This window comes from Paramisgurnus dabryanus, chromosome 24 (assembly GCF_030506205.2).
Source record: "Paramisgurnus dabryanus chromosome 24, PD_genome_1.1, whole genome shotgun sequence".
Lineage (NCBI taxonomy): Eukaryota > Metazoa > Chordata > Actinopteri > Cypriniformes > Cobitidae > Paramisgurnus > Paramisgurnus dabryanus.
This window is the reverse complement of record NC_133360.1, coordinates 21,340,858-21,366,679: the sequence shown is the minus strand read 5'-3', so window position 1 is coordinate 21,366,679 and position 25,822 is coordinate 21,340,858. Positions and strand designations below refer to the sequence as shown.

Below are 25,822 nucleotides of genomic sequence, written 5' to 3'. Positions count from 1 at the left end.
GTGTGCCGTCTACATACTTGTTGCACTTGAATTTTTAAGTTTAATCAACTTGAAATTACAATTCATTTCAACTTTCTTTGCTAGTGAGAAGTTGCTAAAATGAAGTTTAATTAGCTTAAGTTATTCCTTGTGCCTTGTTCCAATTCACTACCCTTTCGTGTTGTTAGCGGCCAAAAATGGACACTTAAATCAACGGCTGTAAAAATGTATCAGATTAATATTTTTTCACATTTTTTTGCATAAATCTGTTAATCAAGCTCAGTACTGATCAAAACTACCAAATGTTTCCAAAAATTTCATGATTTTAACACTTTATTGCCAAGCTCATAAGTGATGCCACTGATTTGAGAAAAAAAACCACAAAATCACTGATTTTCAAAATAAAGTGATTGTGGACTGGATTTTTTTTTCACCTTTTTCACAGTCTTGGGCATGCCAAAGATTAGTAAAAACATTGGCTTTGATGGATTTTTAGTTTTTGTGCAGCATCAGATTTAATTTTTTTCTCCCTCATTTCTGGTTTGTGGCCATTTTTGCCCCATTGACTTCCATTATAACAATGTTTTTTGATCACAGAGCCATGACACCTTATTATCATGCATTCTTGATTCTTTGTGGCTTTTCCTTTTGCAAAGAGGTAAAATGTCATTTTTACTGTTGATCACCATGTGGCACCATTAACCCTTTAGTAGCCTGTGCAAAAAACTGAGTTATATGGACTATAACAGCATATGAGAGAGAGAGAGAGAGAGAGAGAGAGAGAGAGAGAGAGAGAGAGAGAGAGAGAGAGAGAGAGAGAGAGAGAGAGAGAGAGAGAGAGAGAGAGAGAGAGAGAGAGACATTTTTACAACAGTTTAATTTAGTGGCCATTTTAACAACATGTAAGGGTAGTAAATATGCCCAAGTTTTTGAAAAATTTCAAAGCGTTTTCTTAAAATATGTGTAAATATAAGATTTGTCACCAAAAATCATTTGCTGAAACACAGAGAAAGTTGTGGCCAAATTAAGACAAAAAAAAAAATAACAAAAATGGCCAAAAATGGCCCCAACAACACATAAGGGTTATTTTAACTTAATTTTTATAATTTAAGGCAACTCCTTACAAGAAAGTTTAAATTCATTTTGTTAATTATTAAATGTAAGTAATTTAAGTTTAGCAATAAAGTTTAACAATGGTGATATGGTAAATTTAGCTTTTTTATAGCTGCATTGAAAATGAATGATTCATTCAATTTGCCCAAGTTGGTGGTTGCATACAGTGAAAATATCTCAATTAGAATATAAATTTAAATATAATATCTAAATTTAAAAATAAAATATATTTAAATATATAGACCCCTTCAATGTTTGTAAACATTGAACGCCTAGGTTGGGTGTGCGACTGCGCGCGTAGCATGGGGTCAGCAAAATGGCGCGGCTAATAAAAACTGATCATACAATACAGGCTTTCTAATTTAATCTAACAGGGCTGATAAATGATGACTTCCCTGAAATGAAGTGAGCACTACAAACACAAGCCCCTTTGATCTTTGCATTGTGAAAGTCTGCACGTTTATTTGCTTGCAACCACATATGTCGCATATTTTTTTAATGGATGAGATCCTGCAGGAATCCTGAAAAACTTAACTGCAGAGCTGGTGCAATTTTCACAGCCCACGACGTAGGTGACAATACTCTTTGGATTCAACCAAACAATACACAACTCAACTTGATAGAATCACTTTTTTGACTCCGACATGCGCAGTGCGAACAGCGAATTCTCCTGTGACGTGAATCGTGAAGGGGTCTATTAGTTCAACTTAATTATTGTCCTAGTCACCTTAGCAAAATTTAATTGAGTTTATCGGAATGAAAATGAGTTAAATTTACTATTATCTATAATCATGTTAGTTCTACTTAAATTAAAAAATTAAGTTTTTATACTACAGCAACAACACACATGTGCGAGGTAACCATAACTAACACTCAACTGAAACTAAAGCTGATAAACATTTGCAAAGTAAATGCTTTCAAAGCAACACATTTACACTTACAGTGTAATGCTTTCTGATCAAAACAATACTTAAAAAATTATACACGTCAATGAGACTCACAAGCAAATGCTCTACTTGTCTGCACAGTGGTAACAGCGTACAACAATAACAACTTGCTAAGCATTAATAAGTGCCCCTCTTTTGTTATCTTAATTAAAAAGGCATAAAATAACCCTTTGATATTTCTCAGTATTCAGTCTCACGCAAAGCATGCTGGGAACTGGAAATCCCTGCACACTTTGAGCAGTTTTGCTTAAATACAACACAAATTTTTCAGTTTACGTGTTGATTTAAAACACGCGTGATACGCCAAGAAACCCCTTAATATTTTTCATTAAAACCAAAACAATATGGTAATGAATTAAATGCGCACATTTTAATTAGGGTCAGAATCTTTTTTTTAAGTACAGGCCTTTCCAGATGGTAAAAAAGGTTGCTATAAATATATGTTTTTGTTTCAAATGTTACAAAATGTTTAACCACATAAAAGTAAATTAATAACATGTGTTATTTATGTGTGATTAAATAATTTACTTGAATAGGTCTATGGGTATTCTGGCATGCCATTTTGCAATGCTACACAATCTTAAAAAAAAATTTCACTTGCCTTTCTTTTCGTTTGCCATCCTAATACAGTTTCCACAACATACAAGGACATTTGTGTCAACCTTTACAAAACCAGATGTCAGTGACTCAATTTTCCCTTCTCAATTCATTTATTTACCTTACCTTAACTACACTTTTTCTTTTATATTGTCAGATTAAAAACATGACAAAGAAATTTCTAGTTTACTACATGACTGGAATCACCTTAAGCTCAAAGTTATTTGATACTGCGCTTTTAGAAACAAGTGCAGTAAATAGCATCAGTTGCCTAAAAAATTAGGTCTTCAACAGGGGGCACACACTGGTATTATTGGTATTTATTATTTATAAATATTGATCGAATTTCTTTTTCTTTTTTTATTAAGCATCAAACTAAAATCCATTCACAAACAATTAAAATTACGATAAAAAAGGGTAAAAAAGGAAAATCACAACATTATAATAATACATATTATTATTATTATTATATATGTGGTAAAATATTAACACTTTTATATTGGATTATTATATGACTCTATTAAAAGGGTTACCATATTTGATTTCATATATTTAATCATAAAATATTAATATAAAAAATCAATCATATTTAGTAGCCCAGACTGTCTTTTAAATAATTTCATATGCGTAGTGTCTGATTTTGTTTAGGTAATTTTGGCTCGTCTATAAAAGGATTGTATGAAGGATTCTTAGGACATGATCGTTGAATCCTTTGGAGAAAAATACACTAAAGCAATCAGAAGACCATAGGCTGAATAATATTTGGAAATGGGAGGGACATGCTGCATTGAAGACCTCCACACTCGTGCCCAACCCACAGCGAGAGAGGGATGAGTATTGATGACGTCGGCAATGGGAAGCTCCCTGCAGAAGGTGCGCGGCTGCGCGCCCGCGGGAGGGGCCGATAGAAAATGGCGAGTCTGTGCAGAAGGCAGCAATGCACGATCGAGAGGCGCGGCTTTCGGCAGGAACTTGACTCGTGGCGGCATAAACTCATTCACTGTGTAGGTAAGCTCGTTTAACCTAACATGCATAAGTGCACGGTAACCCTTCAGATGTTGGTCAAATGTCTGTATTTGGTTTAAATCTGTTGCCTTCCGCAGCGGCGTTTTTGTCTCGCAGCGATTTTTTTCGATAGCCGCTCGCGCCCGCTGGACGTTATCAAAAATTGCAGTTATGAGTTTAGTTACGCGCCTGTCATTTTAACGAATATTGCTATGGGTGCGCGCGCGTGTGTTGACATCTTTATGTGGTTGTTCGTTTATTTACCAGACATCGTTTCGTTAAGTTGCAATTTTTTAGGAAATTTTGGGCGATGTTTATTTATTGTAAGCAGGGCGTGTTACGTGTACAGGGGAATTGTACATCGGCCAATCAAAGGCGTTCGTTTTGCCAGTGTGCGCGCTCCCTGTTTTATTGTAGGCTACTGTATTATTTGGGGATGGGGGAGGGCTGTGCGCGTCCCCGCCCCGCTGTCATGCTGATGTTCTACTGTGCGCGTTCTTCTCCCTCCCCTCAAATGATCGGCGCTGGGGGAGCGCGCATTGCTGCAATGGGGAAATGTCAGAAAATAATTTTGTATTTTAGGGGAAGGTGGGGGGTTGACAAAGAAAATGACACTGCGCATATTGGCTAGTTGTTATCGAGGCCTGGGGGTCTCGTTACATGAAACACTTTTGTGTAATGTCTTTATTTAAAGAGCTTATGTGGAAAAATAAACGCTGATTTTGTAGTCCGTTTGATATTTTGCGATATCAATCGAATATGAAGCAAGCGGACGTAAATGAAGAGTGAACAACGAAATGATCTTGCTTGAATTCGGACTCGAGAGCACACAAGTGTCATTTTATATTTTGTTTACTAGTTTCCCATTTCCAAAAATCTTCCAAAAATTGTTTCTTGCCCATCCCCCGTTAAATCGGACACCATTCATTAGCTTTGTTTAATCGCCTCAACTCGCCCTATTTTATTTTATTGGGAGATTGTTGAGTTACCTCGAGTTTTATTTTTTAGTTTTCAAACCTCGTTTTGTTTTTATCTTTTTTATGTCAGACAGCAAACCCTTTGCTTTTAGCATCTGCTGCAGCTTTTTTGTGTAGCCTAGGTTGAATGTTGCTCTTTCTGTAGACCGCTATAATGTACATTTCAACAAATAGTCACAAAAAGTCTATAATGCTGAATAAATGATATAAGTTGTGGCATACAGAAGTGAATCACTAGGGACTCACTGGTAAAGCTTTTACCCTTGATCTTCTGTTTGAACAACATGTCAAACAATTTCATGCTCTGCATTATATTATGTATGATATACTTAAATCTATTTTGAATATGAACACGAGTGTTTTTATTGTCAGATATGGCATAAGTCATTGATATCTGCCCTTTGAATTCAGTAATCCCCTCTTGCTGTGGTCCCATCTGTATCAAAGGCCAGTTTCAGGAAGTAAAGGCATCGAGTTGGGTTGGGTGTGCACACATATTGGGTTCAATGCACGTTTCTGTATCAAAATATGACTGATGATTGACATTGAGTTTCTTGTGTTAATAAATATATATATGTGATATTTTAAAGTTAAGCGATATAAAAGAGTCATTTTTTTCAATTTCGCATTCCAATAGTGAATAAAACAGTTTTTTGAGGATTATTTAATTGCACATCTCTTTAAATAATTTTGGTGCGTACATTTTAAATCACAACCATATAGTTTAATCTCTTGTGTCTTGTATATAAGACTGTGCAGATGTTTTTTAAATGCCTGTCTAAGAAAGCTAAAGAATCTTGGAAATATTCCAAGTTGGAAACTTAAGGAATTTAGGGAAATGATTTGTTAATTTCAGATAATTTATAAAAACTGTATCGCATACAAACATTAGATTCCTCAATATCTGACTTATCTTCATCAGTTCCCATTTATCCCCTTGTAATATCCATGGAAAGTTTCCAAAATTTCCATAATTTTGCAACCCTTTAAGAAATAATTTTTTTAATGTGTTATACAGGCTGAATAATTTGGGATTGGTCTTTTGAAATTCGTAATGACAGGCAGCTAAGCTTTATTATGCAACTCTTCATATAGCTTTTTTGCACATAAAGACACAACAAACGTATACATTTCTTAAGTCATTTCTGAAATGTAAAAGTTGATTCACAGCAAAACCAAGATTTTGCTGTCTTGTTCTGTTGATAACACTCAAGGAACGGTCATAAATCATTTCCTTAAACTTTTTCAGGGGTCAAAGTTTCAAAATTTGAACTTCATGCTCTCCTGCATACCTATGTTGCAAGTTAACTAACCAATGCTTAAGAATTAAATATGTGCAAACCAGTTAATTTGAGGCTAAAATTACATCATTTGTAAAAAAAATTTAGTTTGTTTAATATATGTAATTGCATTCAGTGTTTACATAGACTATTATGTATATTAATTGTTGAATAGGTAATGCTGGATGTTATGAAATCGCTATACTTTGGAGCTATATAAAATTTCTCCTTTCTTCTTCCTAAGTCTTTTAAACTCTCACAATTTAGCTTCATATGTATGGGTTCTTCATTTAGTTAAGTAATGATGTTTTTCATCTAGAAATTATCTTGTTCTTTAACCCTATCTTAGACCAAATAGGTCAGATAGTTTGGCTCTCCTGTATTATTCGCTCCTTTCCTAAGGATTTGTCGGCGCACATTTGGTGTCATGCATGAGAGAGTCACAAATTCAAACAAAACTGAAGGTCAGAGCTGCTTGCTGTGAGAACCATTACCATCAGGAAAAATGTCACTTTTTATTTCTGTCTCAAGTCATCATCTACCTCCCCCTCTCTCATCGAAAGCTTCCTTATGCATCCTTCATTTTACTCTCTTCATCACAGATCAGCAACAATCTTATGGCCAATTATGTCCCTTGAAACCTCTCATTTAAGTACAGTGCTATTTTGGATTTTCTTTGACATTTAACACATTTTATACATTCCAATGTCACAGTCACCAGTCAGTGCATAGGCTACATATCACAGTCGTTCCCAAGATTATTTTTTGTTATAATTGCACACTTTGCTTCATGTGGTTTGAAAATGTTTCGGCATGTATTCGGAGTGACTTTAAAACGTTTCTAGCAGCTCTTCAACATCCACCCCCAAGTGAAGAGGTTGTTAAAGAAGCGTCTAAAGCTATCTGACGACAGTTTCCAGCAGATTTAATTGGCATGTAGGCTGCAAGAATGTGCATTGATTCAAGTTGCATTCTTTTTGACCATTGCGAAAAATCATAAAATATATATAAAAAAATTCATTACAAATTGATCTTTTTTTTCTTGTTAAAAGAGTAAGACTGCATACTTGTTGTGTAGGAAAAAGCTAAAGGTTTTCATAAATAATCAAGTAGTTTACGCATTTGACGAACCCAGTGCGACAGCGCATTTAATATAGGATTGCACAATATAAAGTTTTAGCATTGACACCACAATGCGCGAATCTGCAGTAGTCACATTGCAGAACATGCAAAGCTTTTTTTCAAAAGTAAAATCACACAGCTATATAGAAAAAAAAAGCTAAATATCGCAATGTCAATCCACCAACCTCCAATATCATGCAAAATCTGACTTTTTCCATGTTTAAGTGCTATAATTGGGTCCCCAGTGCTTCTATCAACCTAGAAAATGTGAAAAAGATCAACCAGTAACTTAGTTTTGGTAAACCATACTCTGCAAGCCTGTAAAAAAATAGCTCATTGAAATTTGGCTCCCCTTGTGATGTCAGAAGGGGATAACATCGCCCCTTAATCTGCACTATCCAAACACGGCACTGCCATTTAGTGCAGTGATCAGCTCATTTGCATTTTAAAGGACACGCCCAAAAAACGGCACTTTTTTGCTCACACCTACAAAGTGGCAATTTTAACATGCATAATAAATTATCTATATGATATTTTGAGATATAACTTCACATACGTACTCTGGGGACACGAAACTGATATACCTGGTATATCAGCTAATAAATTTTGTCTTAATTTGGGTGGTCAGTTTGCATATGATATTCATTCTGCATCTAATTTAGCTAAACCATGAAAATTTGATCGAATTTAAGTCATTTTCAAGTATTTTTGGGAAATAGATTTTAAAACAAACATAAAAGCAATAGGCTATAAGGGAAGAAAGAATCACAGCATGAAAATGATAAAATACATGTTAATTTATATTCTGTACATTTAACCACCATGTGCGCTTGTAAAACTGTGGTGTTAAATGTAATGCAGTCAAAAATTTGGGTGCACCTAACTTTTGTGCTGGTGCACCTAAGAAAAAAAGTTAGGCGCACCAGTGCAACCAGTGCAAAAAGTTAGTGTAGAGTCCTGAAGATTTATTTGACCCCTTTAAGGTAATTTAAGGAATCAAACCCATGACCTTTGAGATACTATTGCAATGATCAACAAACCGAACTACAGATGCGTTAAATACGCATTTTACTTTGATATGGTTTGGATGCAGTATCAAATGCGTTTAACTTTTAATTTCACATTAAATATTAAGCAATTCACTGAAATATACATTTCTGCTGGAGAGATTTCTGATGAAGGCTTAGTAGAGTTTATTAATAGTGTAAATGTCTCACTACTGCACAACCAAGGAACTAATTTGTTCTTTTCACAGATGACACAAAAATCCTATTGATTCTCCTTGAACAGATAATACAAGGTTTTCACTACATTTACATAGAAGCATTGAAGTGTCTATGTAAGACCCTTATAAAAAGGTAGCACTATATAATGTCACAGATATAATACTTTTCATTTCTGCCGGATTTTGCTCAAAGTCAAGAGTTAAGAACGCACGGCATTTAAATATGTCATGTTTCTGTGCCGAAAAATATTCTGACATCTGGGTAGTCTGTCATAGCCGTGCATTAAAACCCCAGGAATTCCCATTCTGTCAAACGGCATATAGATTACATTTGTAGCTTATCCCCATTCTGACTTCAACATTGGACTGATTTAATGTAAATCATGTTCAGTACATTTGTGGCCATGTACGTTGCAGAGGTGGGAATTAAATGGCAATGTTTAAAAAATGCTCACGATACAAGTTTACATCAACGTCAAGATCTATTTGCATCTATTTATCTTATTCTAAGTCAGGATTTAATTTGGTTTGCGTTGACCTAAAGCCACACTTGTTCTTAATACTCACAATTATGATTTTTGGTTCCCCAAAAATATAATTGTAAAACATTTAACAAAAACCTTTAAGGTTTATTTGAGATACTGTAACAGTAAATGTGAAATTATGGCACTTGCTCATTTTCCTCCTCTCTGTATTACCGCACTGCAGTTCACTTCGGTTTTTAGCTGAATGAATTCCTGTAAATCCAAATGTGTCAAAATCTGCCATATGGTTTCGCAGTTTTTTTTATGTCTTCCTCTCATGTGATACGCTGTGATTTGTTTGCCATTAAACCCCCCTCATTCGCTGTGACCGATATGGGCTTAGATTATGAGCTCAACATGGGATTCCCTGAAAGCATGCATGGGGATTTAAAGGAAATGTTAGAAAGCTGATGTGGTTTGCTTTTTAATGTGGAACAAACATTTTTTTTAGTACTAGCCTAATACTTTAGGTAAGTTTTGCATCTCATGTATGCTGGGCACAATATAGCCTATATTCAGACATTGCAGCGTATTGTGCATATTTTTTGTAATGCATTATTTGTCTTGTTTATTATAATTAGATTTTTAACATTTGATTTAGTTTTTTGTTGCTGTGGTTTTTATGGTCAGAAAACATTTTTGAAAAAATTATTATAGTCATTTTAGTGGGTCCATCCGACATGGCAATTCATACGTATTTTTACGTTAATTCGTATTAAGTTGCGTTTACACCAGCCACAGTAGAGGCGGCAAAAAAGCGCTATTCGCGCGTAGTTGGACGCTTGAACATTTGAGTTCACTCGCTTCATTTGCGGGGGTGAAAGCCGTGCGTGAAATTCTAGTCATTCGAAAATTCACGCGGAAATTCGTGTCATGGCAGGGGCTTCTGCGACTCCGCTGAGACTCCGCTCGCTTCCTGTAATCACGTTACTACTACAGCAAGGTCCTGATTGGTTAACGCAGCGCGGAAATCCACCTAAGTTCAGATTTTTAAACTCTTGTGTTCCCGCGGCAACGCTCAATTTGCGCAGAACACGCCGCAGGATAATAATCCACGTGTAATTGCATCTTTGCATTGACTTAACAAGTAAATCACCGGTGCTTGTCGCCTCTACCGTGGCTGGTGTAAACGCAGCATAAATTTGTATGACCCTATTCGTACATTTTTTTTTGTACTACGATTTGCTTTTGACGTTGGGGTAGGGGCAGGTTTTTGTTCTTGTTATTTTTTATGATACTCGTATTCAAATCAATTTCATACGAATTAGTCCAGTGGTTCTCAATCTGGAGTCGTGTCCCTTGGGGGGGCTGCGAGATGGTACCAGGAGCCCCAGTTTTATAAAATACATAAATTCTGAGTAATTTAACCTCATACAAATAATGCTACTAACCAACAGAACTACGTTGTATAATTCTGTATAATATATGTTTTGTTTAATTAAATTTGTAAGTTTTACAATGTTTTATGTCATACGTTTCCTTAGGGTTTGGGGGGGCGCAAAAGGATGCATCGTACACAAGGGTGCTGCACGCCGAAAAAACTTGAATTAGAGAACCACTGAATTAGCCCAGTTTTAAAACACGTACAAATTCTCATGAGATCATGCCGGTCAATCTGTCCTCACCTAAACTTAAAATTCATCAGCCAATTGGCATCAAGTAATCTATACAAGATGCAGAATGGGACATTCAAAAATGACACATACATTTTTACTCTCAGGAGAAAATCCTTCAAAGTGTTTATCTTGTCAGAAATTCATTGTCCATTACCTCAAAACCTTTTTTTATTCTGTTGATACTTTTGAAAAAGTTTTTAATCAAGTGAATCCAAACTTGCAAGATTTTTAGAGGATTTTAAACATCTTTTCTAGTCTAACTTTATTTAATTACACTTTGTTTTCACCATGAATATAGCCTTAGAAGCTGGCATGGCATTTAAAAGAAAAGAAAGAAAAGTAAAAAAACTCCATCAAGTGAACGTATTAATTATTTTATCTTTATGTAGTGCTGTATTAATGGATTCCATATGATTGTAACAATTTAATTTTGAGCTTTGCTATTGCATTTGTGTGTATATTTAGTTCTTTATCTGTGCTATATGTTTCATTACAGTTTTGCATCCATGTGTAAATCACATAACAGCCCTTTAGCCAGCTGAAATCTCATATCAATTACATGACCCTGTGTTTCCTGAAAATGATTTTATACACTGGTGATCTGGCGATTATTGTCCTCAGGGTCTTTGTGCTATTAAATGAAGATTAATCCGCGAGTCCTGATGTGTAGCACCATTGTTAAATAGCTGGCACTAATTCAATTTTTATGATTTGGAAAACCCTGAATTATTATGAAACAATTTCTCTCTCTTAATTTGAATATTATTGGTTTAAAATGGCAAGTGTTTTAGGGATTTGCGTACAGTTCCTTGCAGTGCTTATTATCTCTTCAGTCGAGTTATTACTTTTTGTCCGTGTTTTTCAAACTCTTACCAAGCCAGACCGAATGTTATTAAAAACTCCATAGCCTATGGTAATATTTGCATTGAAATATGAAGTATACATTTTTTTTTTTTTGAGTTTAAACTATGTAAAACCTTTACTCATAAATCATATGAAAACTCACAAAACTATAGACTTGTGATATAATGCTATGTGTAGAAGTAGGACATTTGTGTGGTTGCTGGGTACATCTTGGCTTTCTTTGCATTCTTCAATTTCCTAATCTTTTTGAGTTGATATATCAGGTTTGGCACCTTTATTGGAAAGCTCATTTTGTGGGAGTGTTTTTGAATAGAGTATCACACCACCTGCATGGCACAAGATGTAGAGCACACTTTTAGTAATAAACGGTACTGGGCTTTGAATGGGTCCTAATATTTGCTATTTAGCTACAGATATGTACATTTGAGGTACTGATATGTTTCTTTGAGGTATTGGGTACAAATGCGTACCCTTTGAAAGGCAACTGCCCCAGCTTTTGTTGTTGAATTATCCCACTAAAATAAAATAGGTGAATTTATTAACTTACTGGAGGACTTGTAAAATATGATCTACGACTGTTAAAAAAACAACTTTTTAAAATACACAGTTTTCAATCTACCACTTATTTTCCAGCAGTCTGATGAAACCAGTTATATTTAATTTATAGGCAGATTAAATTCGCAGTGAAAATGCACTAACTGATTTAATCTTGATTCATTAAAGAGTGGCAAAACTCTCAAGAATTTTAACACAATTATATTTGTACACTAAAATGTATCATGTGAGAACCTGTAAAGAGAAAACCTTGTTAATTTTTCAAATTGACATTAAGCGACTTTAGCTTCTGTAATTAAAGTCGCAGAGAAAATTGTAAATTGGCATTTACAGCAAAATACAAAGACAGACACAAATGCGTAATGCATATTTATAATAAATCTTAAATTCAAATGAGCAGTACAACCACAAGCAGATGGTGAAAACTTCCCAAACATGTCAAATAAATGTTAAAATTGAAAAGCATGTTTATGATATAGACCTACCTGTTGCAAAACTAACTGTGTACCCTGATAAGACAAAGCCTTGTTTCTGAAAATTTTCAATCTTTAACATAGGCTACATTAAACAGTATTAAAAATAGATAAAATAATACATCACACTGTAAAAAATGACTTTCTTACTTAGCATTTTTGTCTTGTTTTCAGTAGAAATATAAAAAAATTCTTACATTTAAGATGATGATTCTTGATGAGCAAAATGACCTAAGAAAATAATTCTAGTTTTTAGACAAAAGATATACAATTTAAGTGAATTTGTGATTAAAACAAGCAAAAATATCTGCTAATGGGGCGAGAACCCAAAAACAAAATTTTCACCCAATTGGCAGATAATTTTGATTGTTTTAAGCACAAATTCACTGAAATTGTATAGTTTTTGTCTAAAAAGTAGACTTTTTTTCTTACGTCCTTTTGCTCATCATGAAAAAACGAAATTTTTTACATATTTCAACTAAAAACAAGACAAAAATACTAAGTAAGAAAGTCATTTTTGCAGTGCATATAACAGACAATGTAAGTATGAATATACGTGCAGTCAGAGAAGATACCTGAAGATCACAGACAGTTTCTTGCGATGCAGATTATAAATGTGACAAGTGCTATAAATGGTCTGTTTTAATAGGTCTCTTTTTATTAGACAAACACTTTTATTGCTGCTAATGTCTTTCATGTCTAAGGTGTTGTATTAACAGAGTTTCAAAACTATCTCTCCAGTGGTGCATGCTTTAGTGATAATAAATTCATTAAAATAGTTTTCTCGCAGATTGCTTGTTGTAGACCTGTGATGCCATTCACCAGTTGAATTAATGCTTTACAACTTTTAATAGATTATAGTTGAGAAATTGCGGCACCTTTATGTGTAACCCACTGCCCGTTCAAACTGAGAGAAAAAGAGAGTACATGGTAGTGAAGATTATGAAAGACAGTTTGAAAGACAAACATGTTTATATGATATTAGTTAATGTGTGGATTCACTTAATATTTCAACCTACAAGTGCTCCTGTATAGCTTAGTGGTAGAGCATTGCGTTAGCAGCATTGCAAAAGGTTATGGGTTTGAACCCACACGTTGATAAAATCTACATCTTGTAATGCACTGTAAGTCGCCTTGGATAAAAGTGTCTTCAAATGCATAAATGTAAATGATGTAAAATGTATAAATGTATGCATAAAAGTTTTGCTGCAGAGCTGCAGAAATGTTTAAAACTTGCCGAAATTCAAGCCTTGATACATTTATAATTGAGAAGGGATGTTTTTAAACATTAATTTAAGGAATGTTATGTTAGGATGATATAGGATAGATCGTTATGGATCGATACATCGATTTTATTTTTAATGACCTGATGCATCGATGCCACGCATAAAAATTTATCTGAGGTACCTTTTATTAGTAGTTTTGTTAGTTTGTTGTTGTAAACGTTCTAGTGATGCACCGATGTATCGGCCGCCGATATTTATCGGCCGATTTTTTTATGAATTTGAAACCATCGGCAATAGCACGAGAAAGGCAGATACCGATTGTTTATTAATTAACTGCATAAAGAAATCCATTATATGTAAAAAATGAGTTAATGTTGTTAATAAAAGAAATGCTGAATAGCAAAAACCACATTTGAAGGTTATCATGCTGTCTTATTATATTTGTTTTAGCTTAATTTGTGCCTCTCTTATTTTGTTGGTCAGTTGAATGTTAATTGGATCCAATCCATGTTCAGTAAAAATAATTTGATGCAGAAATAAACTAGCTAATAGACCAACTGTATAGTATGGAATACAAGTGTTTAATATCGGTATCGGACCAAAAAATCCTATCGGTGCATTCCTAAAATGTTCCTATTGGGACGGAGGTTGTACATTTTCAAATTGTTTAATTAAATGTTTATGTTATTTATTTTGGTTGCATTTGTAAGTAAAAATGTAACTGCTCAACTAGGCACGTAATATAAAAATATTTGATCGTAACCGCATCGAAAAGTGCTAGATGTATCGTAAAAAAGCATCGCCGGTCGAGAAAATCGATTGTTTATCGAATCACAATGAACTGTCCGATTTACACCTCTAATAATAGGGAGGGAAAGCATTAGGGCTGCAAGATTAGGGTTGCAAAGAGTGGGACGTTTCCAATAAATTTCCGGAAATTTTCCATGGGAACTTAATATGGGGAATTTTGGAAATGTTCCAAATTAAATCGAAATGAGATTTTATGGGAATTATTTGGAAATTTTGGAAAATGTCTATAACTATATGATATAGAAACATTAATAAACAGTTTGTATGGTTATAAGCAGACATGCATGCAATGTAATACAAATTTGGAAGAATCCTGATATTTACGCTCATCAAAAAATTCCTCAGAAATCATACTAATATTAATACAATTTTTGATTGAATAAATGCAGGCTTGATGAGCATAAGAGACAATAAAAGCATAAAAATATGAATGTGTCCAAACCTTTGGGTGGTACAGTAATTCTGTATGATAACAGAAACTGGCTAGGAGAATGTAGAAGAAAGCACATTACAGTTTGAGCTAGCTATGTGATAGCTAATCTCATAAATTTTCAATGAAATAGTGCTAGCTTACATTTAGATATCTGATTTACTGGCTTCAAGAAATTTTCTGTGCATGTTATGGGAGAATGCAAGTACATGCAGGGGGTGTGGCCTCAATGGCCCTTCAGTAAGCAGTGTGCTGTTTGCATGTGATTTGGGAATGTGCAGGGTAGAAATTCAACTAAAATTGCATTAAATCTTGTCGTTTTATACAAAATTATGCTGCAAGATTTTTTTTAACTACATTTAGTGTTCCCTGTTATAGAAAGTTTTTCAAATTCCCAGTTTATTCCCATTAATTCCTGGTAATTCCCTAGCCTTAAAAATTCGAATTTTTAAACCCTATGCAAGATACATTTTCTTTTTGAAATATCTCAAATGTGTGTATCGCAATACACATACTGCAATTGTTTGCAATAATAACTAAATTATTTTAATACTAGTTACATCAAAGATAGAAGAGAGACTGGTGAGATAGAGAAAGTGATGATTTCTTTTTCCATAGACAATGTCAAACATCTAAATTATGTTTATTAATGTTTATTGAAATTTATTTATCATACTTAAAGCTTTATCATATTGCAAATTGTATATCACATCATATGCGCCGTTTGATACCATTGTATCCACATAGATCATAACATGGTGGATTGAAAGTTGTATGATACAACGAGGTAAAGTGTAGTAGCACGATAACAACACAATGCCACAACAAACAGCACTGCAATGCTTTTAAATGCATTTTTGGCCTTCAAGTGTCATTAGTTTTGTTTCATGACATATAGGCCTATAAGCACTAAGAATGTTTTCATAGCATCTCTAATGCATTTTTGCAAATTAAATTTTATTCATAGTTGCTTCGCTCATTCGTATTTGTTTATGAATTCACACTTAAGTACATCAAAGTCTGAATCTGTCACTATTTAAAACACTTACAGCTGTGGTTCTCAAACTTTTTCAGCGTGCGGCCCCCATTGAATACGGTGCATCCTTTTGTGCCCCCCCCAGAAGAAAATGTATGACATAAAACATTGTAAAATGTAACATTTTAATTAAATAAAACTAGGGCTGTCAAAAGATTAATCGTGATTAATCACATCTAAAATAAAAGTTTGTGTTTACATAACATATGTGTGTGTAGTGTGTATAATTAATATTTATATATAAAAACACACACAGTCATGTATATATTTAAGAAAAATTGGTTATATTTATATATAAAAAATTTATATTTCTATATAATATAAATTATATAAATGTTTATACAGTATATAAATGCAAATATTTCTTAAATATACACATGAATGTGTGTGTATTTATATATACATAATACTTATACACATTACACACACATATGTTATGTAAACACAAACTTTTATTTTAGATGTGATTAATCACGATTAATCTTTTGACAGCCCTAAATAAAACATATTAAATTATTCGATGTAGTGCTGTTGGTTACTTGCATTATTTTTCTGAGATTTAAATACATTTAAAAAAACATTTTTTTTTCATTTATCAAAATATTATCAGTAAAAATTTGTGTGCACAAATACTGTGTTTTACTTTGTTGATAAACTGTTTAATTTAAGACATGTAAATGGTTAGTTTTACTTTTCTTCTTGTGTGTTCATTTTTTGCAAAACTCTATTTCCGCTATTTATTAATATTTTAGCTAGATCCCATAACCTTTATAGATAAACAGCCAGGCAGATCTAAAGAGAAACTTGGGTTAAAAACAGCGTCAATGCTGAATGTGAAGTCCTCAACTAATAACATGCACATAGCGCAAGATGATACAAGGCCAAACCTTTTTGTTTAGGGCTTTCTATATCTGATTGTAGTTTCTGTAAGCTATTAAAAAAGAGGGGAAAAGCATTCATTCAAAGACTTTTACTAGAGATGTACTACAGATGTTATGTGGGTTTACTTGGAGCCCTCCACATCACTTTGGCATGTGCCAGCATTAAAAATAAACCATTTGGCGATTTCACAAACGCAGTGCACCTTTCAAACAGAGTATTGTTGTATATTGATCTAAACCTTCTTCAAAATAAAGAGTTTTGAAAGCACAGTAAATGAATGGGGAATACAATGTACAGTATGGATGGCTCTGCCATATGATGTTTTTTTTTTGGAAAACATAAATCTAAAAATAATCTTCTTTACAGGAGACACAAATCCAGAGCTCTACTTTAACCTAATGCTGTACATTTTGTACTTTTGATTCACTAATCACCACCATCAAAAGCTTAAAATTGCCTGTTGTAGTTCTTTTCACAATGAATAGTGCCCATACGATATGTGCGTTGGGGCTTGGTGACCTAAAAGGTCCTGCCGTCGAATGCCAACATCCTGGTGTGCCCCTCTTTATTGTCGTTGCTATATTTTTGTAACGTTATCCAATTCAAACACAATCTAGGTCAAGAGGGGTCCAAATGACATTGATTGACCTGTTATTCAAATGGGACATCTGCGGTCGAACTTTTCTTGTTGGCATTAAAGATGACCTGTTATTCAAATGGGACATCTGCGGTCGAAATTTTCTTGTTGGGATTAAAGATAGCAAAATTTTATTGATGCTGAACGCATGTTTTTTATGTGGTTTGTGTGCAGGAGCTTGCTTTTGTGGATTTGCTTTTGTATTTCCGGAATTTCGAAAATCTTTCAGGTAATAAGAAAAAATCTGATAAAGAAGACAAAGGTTGCTTTTATGTTCGTTTTAAAGATACGGGGCATAATCTTGTTGATCTTCTGTTTACTAGGTTAGACCAGCATGCTATTCGGTCTTGATTTTGGATAATAGTTAAAGGAATAGTTCACCCAAAAATAAAAAATTTGGCATTTACGCATCATCATGTTTTTACAAACCTGTATTTATGTCTTTGTTCTGTTAAACAAAGGAAGCTATTTTGAGAAATGTTTGTAACCAAATTCTTTCTGAGCACCATTGACTTTCATGGTAGTAGAAGTCAGTGGTGCTTTTGTTTTCTTCTTGATTACAAATATCTTACTTTGTGTTCAGCAGAACGAAGAAATTTATACAGGTTTGTAACAACATAAGGGTGATGACAAAATTTTCAGTTTTGAAAAACTATCTTTTAAGGTCAGATGACTTTTCTGTTATTTTTAATGAAGGTCTAACTTTATGAAAAACATTGAATTCTTCAGAAATGATTTCTATAGAGTTTTAGAGATTGGTAATAATAATTATATGAAAAACATGAACCTTGATTAGTGATACACTTTATAACCCACGCCGAAAAATATATGATACTTGACCCCTTTAAGAATTTGATTGCTGATTGGCTAATTAATAGAAGTGGTAGGATTTGGACAAAATTGCTGATTGGCTGATTATAAGATGTCATTCTGCAAAGTCAGTCAGTTCTAATAGAGCTGAATAATGATTAATCGCAACTAATCATTTGCAGAATAAAAGTTTTTGTGCTGTGTATAATAATTCTGTACAAATAAATAGACACACATATTTTAATAAAAATATATATTTATATATAAATATGAATATTTAATATATAAAAATATTTTTTCTAAAAATTAAACATGCATGTGTGTGTATTTTTTCCACAGAATTAGAGCTGTCAATAGATTAATCGTGATTAATCGCATTTAAAAAAAGTTTGTGTTTGCATAATATGTGTGTATTGTGTGCAATTATTATGTATATAAAAATACACATGTACATGTATTTATTTGGGAAACAATTTATTTATGTATCATTTTTAAAAAGATATAAAATATAAAATAAATAAATACATATTTTTTTTAAATATACAATTTAAGTGAATTTGTCCATAAAACAAGCAAAATTATCTGCCAATGGGGTGAGAAATTTTTGCCTAAATTAAGTGTTTAAGAAAAAGGAAAACTTATCTTTAGATTTTTTTTCTTACCCCATTGACAGATATTTTTGCTTGTTTTAAGCACAAATTCACTTAAATTGTATATTTTTGTCTATAAACTAGACTTATTTTCTTAGGTCATTTTGCTGATCACGAAAAAACATCTTAATGTAAGATGTAACATCTTAATGTATGTGTATATATATATATACAAATTTGTGCTTAAAACAAGCAAAAATATCTGTCAATAGGGTAAGAAAAAAATCTAAAGATAAGTTTTCTTTTTTTCTTAAACACTTAATTTCGGCAAAATTTTCTCACCCCATTGACAGATAATTTTGCTTGTGTTAGGACAAATTCACTTAAATTTTATTTATTTTTTTGCTCTAAAAACTAGACTTATTTTCTTAGGTCATTTTGCTCATCAAGAAAATACATCTTGATTTAAGAATTTCTAGATATTTGCACTGAAAACAAGACAAAAGTCATTTTTTGCTGTGTGCATGTGTATTTGTATTAATATATACAAAATAATTACACACAATGCACACACATCATGCAAAAACAAACTTTTATTTTGAATGCGATTAATCACGATTAATTTTTTGACAGCCTTATACAGAATTATTATACACAGTACACACATATATGATGTACACAAAAACGTTTATTTTGCAAATGATTAGATGCGATTAATCGTTATGCAGCCCGATTCTAAAAATAGAATACATTTTTTTAAGTTATTTTAAAAAGATATTTGGTGTAAATAACATCTTACTTGACATTTTATTGATTAAAAGTATTGTTTTCATAACATATCAGGCATTTGCCACTCTTCTCTCTAGATATCAGCATCAGCCATTAAAAACCTATTGGTCTTAATACCTGATAGTCTATAGTGTCCACCCGTTCTTTGCAATATTTTCCTTAATTAACCCATAGCAGTATGCTTTTAATCCAAAGACTTCCTATAGCATTCTTAAGGAACATTCTTCTGTTGGTTTCTTCATCAGATGCTACTTCACATCATTTGAGAATCCTAATTAGCCATTCATCTAGAAAGAATGATTTGAATGAGGGCTCCTTTTCGTTTGGAAAATCAAAAGCCAGACAAGATCAATTTTTTTAAAGCAACTTTTCAATTGCAAATGCAAGCACGTTATATATAGTCTATAAAATGATTGACACGCAGCGGAAGACAAAGGGATGGAGGAAAGGCTAATTAAGAGAAGTATAGTGATCTCACACAGTGTCTCTAAGCAACGTGCAAACCCTCCTTTACGCCCCGAGGTTAGGAAACAAATGTCTGTCGAATAAGTGTCTGGTGCTACAAACTTCCCAAAGCTATTCTGCCTTCAATAATAAAATATGTGCACCTTGTGACCTCATAATTACTTTTATTCTGTACTACTTCAAATTAATTAGTTTGACAGAAGCGTCGATGGAGGGCGTTAAATTGCGAAAGTAGTCAAAATGACTCTCGCATACACTATTTATATCGTTAATCTTTTACAGGTGATGTGTCACTCTTATTTGTTTTTACAATGTAATGAGTATAAGGGAAAGTTTTTTTATTGAGATGCTTGCCATTTTTTAATGGGAAAATTGAAGTATGTGTTTTGTGAAATTTGTGTGTGCTTTTCCAATGACACTACCAAAAGATTACAAACTAGTTTTTTTAAAGGTGCCATGTTAAAATTGCCAACTTGTAGGTGTCAGTAAAAATGTGCCATATTTGGTTGTGTCTTTTAAAATGCGAATGAGTTGATATCTACACTAAATGGCAGTGCCGTGGTTGGATTGTGCAGATTAAGGGCGCACTCACATTATCCAAACCAAACCGCGCTCGGGCGCGTTTGACCCCCAAAGCCTGGTTTGTTTGACTAGTGTGATCGCTTCGTTCCGCGCCCGGGCGCGGATTGTTTAATCGCGCCGCGGCCGGGTTGCAGAGGTGGGCCGGAGCGCGGTTCACTTGGGCTCAGGCGCGGAAGGCTGTGGTGTGAGCGCAATCGCGCCTGAGCGCGATTCAAAAGGTGAAGACGTCAGTTGCGCGACCACTCACCTTCATCTGCCTCCGTTAAAACCTTTTGATGCGCGCAGCGGGGTTACGTGAATGTCCGAGCTGCGCACGTGACAGATGAACTAAGCAATATGATGACATGTGAGAGGGCTGTCTGTAATCGCGCACCAAACGACTCTGAATAAAAAAACACAGACTTATCATTACGGTGGGTTCCAGTGTTAAGAGAGCGCTTTACTTCCTGCTTTTTCAAAACAATCGCATCTTAATGACGAAAGCGCGCCCGGACTCGGATCGATAAGAAGTACAGTGTGAGTGCGTGCACCTGGGGGAGTAGGGAGGGGTGGCAATCGCGCCCAGGCATGGTTTGGTTTGGTTGGGATAATGTGAGTGCGCCCTAAGGGGCGGTATTATCCCCTTCTGACATCACAATTTCAATGACCTATTTTTTGCATGCTTGCATAGAATGGTTTACCAAAACTAAGTTACTGGGTTGATCTTTTTCAAATTTTCTAGGTTGATAGAAGCACCAATTATAGCACTTAAACACGAAAAAGTACAATTTTCATGAATGTCCTCTTTAAACAAAAACAAAGGGACTCGCCACAGACCACCCCCACAGAAATTTAGGAAAGAAGCTTTTGAAAGTGAACAAAAGAGACATGATGTGTTTCTCTTGTCCACTTGTGATCCGGTCGACCAAAGCACATCTTAATACCAGGTATAAACAGCATCTTAATGTGGGCGATGCCCATTTAAATCCAGCTTGCAACCTTAATTTTATATCTCTTAATTTATTTTTCAAAAAATGTGACACAAGGCCAAAAATGAAAAGAAGCCATTTGTACTTCGTAGAAATACTGTTAAGCAAAGAGAAAAGCGCCATAAACATTAATTTTGCCTCCATTCTGTTCCTTTTTTGTAAATATTTGAAGCAAGGTCATGTGTAGGCAATGCCTTTGTGTTGGTGTTTACTGGTTCTTTGGTACTTAATTGGATCTGCCTAAATGCGTTCATTGGAGCATAGGTTAGTTATAGAGCACTTTAAGCAATAAATAACTTCATTCCACTGATATAAAGCCGTTATGCAATATACGTGCTATTCATTTGGCATTTATACGTGTGTAAGACTTATCCATTGTTGGACAGCTGTGTGTCTCTGTATTTTTTTATCCAGCATAGGTGAATCTCACGGCAGCTGTACATGTAGTCTGATTTTCTTGGTAGTCTCAGTCATCTTGACATCTGTTGTACTTCACTAACAATATGATCATCTTAAGCAATAAATCATTTCAATAAATTTTTTTTGTTCCTTAAATTTGTTTTACACTTAGATGTTATGCCAAAGTCATAGAGATAGTAAATTAACCAATCGTTGTTAACTTTGAACTTTACAGTGCTTTGATGTGCAGCAGTCAGATTTAGCAAGTGGGTGATTCTCACGAAAACTTGGTTTTAAAAATGTCAAGCATGAAAATGTAAAAATTGCTTAAATGTACTTTTTTTTCCCACCAGACATTGAAAAACAAAGTCTGGAGTAAATGGGAACATTAATTTAAACACTTTTGCTTATCATTTAACACTTTTTGTAACATAATTTAAAAAATTAGTCCTAAAAAAATCTCATTACCGCAACAGTCAGAAAACATCAACACTGACATATTTTCAAAATGACATGAGAAACCTGAAAGAACATAATTTGGAGATTCTGCACATGCATTTAAAATCAAAGTATTATGCTTCTATTAATTAAATTAACATTTAATAAGCATCTGTTGCGGTAATGATGATCAAAATGTCGTGTAAGCATTCTGACAAGACAATATTTCAAATTAACTGTAAAAAAATGATCTTACCTGGTAGCCATCTTGAAGTAACTGGTCCATGTGCTTGGTCACTCAAAATCAAACTTTATTAAAATTCTGTATGTGTGCTTAAACTGTTCTCAAAAAGTGTTGCGGAGGATGAGAACATCAGGCATGGACACATCATTTTCCTAATTTTTCTTCATTATTATTATTATACATGAATATTCAGTAAATATTTTTTCTGTCATCTAAAGTAGTCTAGCAAAACATCCATTTATTTTTTTTCTAAATATTTTTGTGTTAATTTGATTAAAATACAACATAACGCATGTTCAAACACAGCCGGACACATTGCGGTAAGGAGAATTTCAGCAGAAAATGAGATAAAATTGACAAATTATAAATTCTTATGTTGAAATCACACATTGTGCAAGGTAGAACACAGTATTGTGTTAATTCTGATTCTTTTTAATATTACTATATTACACATTTTATAGCTAAAATCATTTGTGCCGTGGTGTTTCAATGGTTTCGTGAGAATCACCCAAGTACTGCGAGGTGTTAGATCCATGTACATACAGCTCTGGAAAAAAGTAAATACCACTTCAAGATTATTTTCAGTTTCTGAAAATTTTCTATATAGAAGTATGCGTTAAAGTAAGCATTTTTGTTACATACCGATAACATTTCTGCCAAATTCCTAACAAAAATAATGTTGAAAACTATAAAACAGACGAGCTAACAAAAACATGCAATGTTTTTAGATCTTGAATACTTCAAGGAAAACAAGTTTATATTCATTTTTTAAACCGCACAATACTAATGTATTTTAGGAATAGTTCAAAAATAAATATTTGATGGAATAACCTTGATTTTTAATAACGTCTTTCATGTGTCCTGTCATGCTCTCAGTCTTTTACATTGCTGTTTGGTGACTTTGTCACTCCTGAGGTTTCCTTTTGTTGGAATTCAACAAATACTTGACTGAAATTGTCACAATACATCTAGAAAAGATGATTCAAGGCAAAACTGAAGTGGTCTCTTAATTATTTCCAGAGCTGTATGTCTGGTAAACATTTTTAGTACTTAATTTATTTATAAATATATAAATATTATGCAAAACAAACGTTTATTTAGTTTTACCATTTTCTCTTTGTCTTACTATTGTCTTTTTGATTAACCGTAGGGCAGTGCGGGGCTCAAAGTAAGTTTTTTTTTTTTTCTTTTTTTTTTTTTTGCTTTGGCTCTTATCACTCAAAAAATATTTAAGTTAGGTATCTGCTATAAATGGACACTTAAAGTTTGTTTGTGGGACTTACCGTTTTCGTACAATTACACTGAAAGTGACAGGAGTGCAAATGTGACAACTTACCCCATAGGTGGGGGTAATTCATTGTAACAAACTGGGGGTTTGTTGTAACACCTGCTAGAAAATTTAGTTTAAGCACAAATAAATCAATAGACTTCTGTCAGTATACTAAAGGTGGGTATTGTTTGTATATCTGCCTCTAATAGATAGATATCCGCAAATTCATTTATCCATGATCCTTCATCTAACCCTCCTTTTTTATGCATCAATGAAATTTATATTTTGAAAGGGCTGCACATTTAAGACAAAAAAATCATAATAGTCAGTTATTACCTCTGATATTGTATTAACAGTTATCATTTTGATTCATAGTATTTACATTGTTTTCATTTCATTATCATTGTATACCTGAGTTTGTATTTTAACACCGTGTGACAACTAACCCCGCTGTGTAAAAATGTTTGCAATCCCAGCTATCTGTTACTAGGAGTTGCTGATATGTTTCAAAATGTTATGTTTTAGGTAGCAAGACAGTAATTAAAATAATATAAGGTTGGATTTGTTGACTTTCACACGCAACTCAGAAAATGAAAATGTACTTTTATGCCTCCAAAACAATCTTTGTTCAATATCTTTAACAAAACGCATCAAAACTTTTCTTCTTACAGTAAGACAAAAAGACCAAAAGCACAGATTGCTCGGCCCTGTGTAAATATGTATAGTAGCCGTATTACAATTAACCCCGCGCTAGTTTGTGCCCCGCTTACCCCTAATTACATTTGTTATATTGGGCAGTCGGTCATATTGCCTTCTTAACTCTTTCCCCCGGCATTGAGTTAACTCGTCATTAAAGGACAAGTTCGGTATTTTACACTTAAAGCCCTGTTTTCAGATTGTTTATGATGAAATAGAATGGTTTTGACTGAAATTTCGACAAATGCGGCTGCCCCGAGAATTTTTGGGTGTTTGTGTTTCAGCTCCTACCTTTACAATGGGTTTAATGGTGCACTGGAACAATCCTTCCTAAAATGCATTAAACTTTCGTTTACAAAGACGTGAAACTCACCGAGTGGTCAGGGGTGTTCACTGATATGCTCACACAAAAATCGCTGCAAAAGATGCTTTCCAACAGCTGTTTTAGCATTCGTTGTTAACTTGTGGACCTATTTTTCCAATCGCCTCACACCCGTACATTCTTCCGCTGAGAGCTTGAATAATAGACACTCCAGCCCAGGTGGTGGCGCTAATCCGTCATTGCCAATTGCAAGAATAGAAACAAAGTTCCCGGCGCGGAGTAATACCGTACCTCACAGCACAACTAATACTAGTCAATGGAGTTGGCAAAAACTACGATAAAACCTGTTGGAATGCGTCTTTTGCAGCAATTTTTGTGTGAGCATACCAGTGAACATCCCTGACCACTCGGTGAGTTTCATGTCTTTGTAAACGAAAGTTTAATGCATTTTAGGAAGGATTGTTCCTGTGCACCTATGCACCCATTGTAAAGGTAGGAGCTGAAACACAAACACCCAAAAATTCTCGGGGTAGCCGCATATGTCGAAATTTCAGTCAAAACCGTTCTATTTCATCATAAACAATCTGAAAACAGGGCTTTAAGTGTAAAATACCGAACTTGTCCTTTAAGAGAAAATGCTTCCCTGTCAATGACGAGTTTTTACAGCAATCCATATTTCCGCTATTATTCACTTGGTGGCACTTTTACCGGAACACTAAAGCATTCACTGATCCAAAAACTGTGTATGTTTTGATCATCGTTCTGAATCTGATCTCTTAACAAAAGATTCAAAAAATTCAATTATTTTTAAAGAATCTAGCCATATTTGAGAGGTAATAAAAGAGAACTAATTAAGATAGGATAAAACTTTTTTTAAAAGCAAAGGTTCTGTTCTTTCCTTTGATTTATTGTATGTTTATATATTTAAAGAAGAATTTTTTCTGGAAAGCA

The 25,822-nt window shown here is 33.9% G+C and overlaps 1 protein-coding gene across 2 annotated transcripts in view; it reads left to right on the top strand.

The window, feature by feature from the left end:
* Positions 1 to 3,497: 3,497 nt before the first annotated feature.
* lcor (ligand dependent nuclear receptor corepressor) overlaps positions 3,498 to 25,822 on the top strand; it is a 42,391-nt gene continuing 20,066 nt past the window's right edge. For both annotated transcript variants that reach the window (XM_065259427.2, XM_065259426.2), the window contains exon 1: positions 3,498 to 3,644. In XM_065259427.2, the coding sequence (XP_065115499.1) occupies positions 3,548 to 3,644 (97 nt within the window). In that variant the 5' untranslated portion in view covers positions 3,498 to 3,547. The remainder of the gene's footprint in view (positions 3,645 to 25,822) is intronic.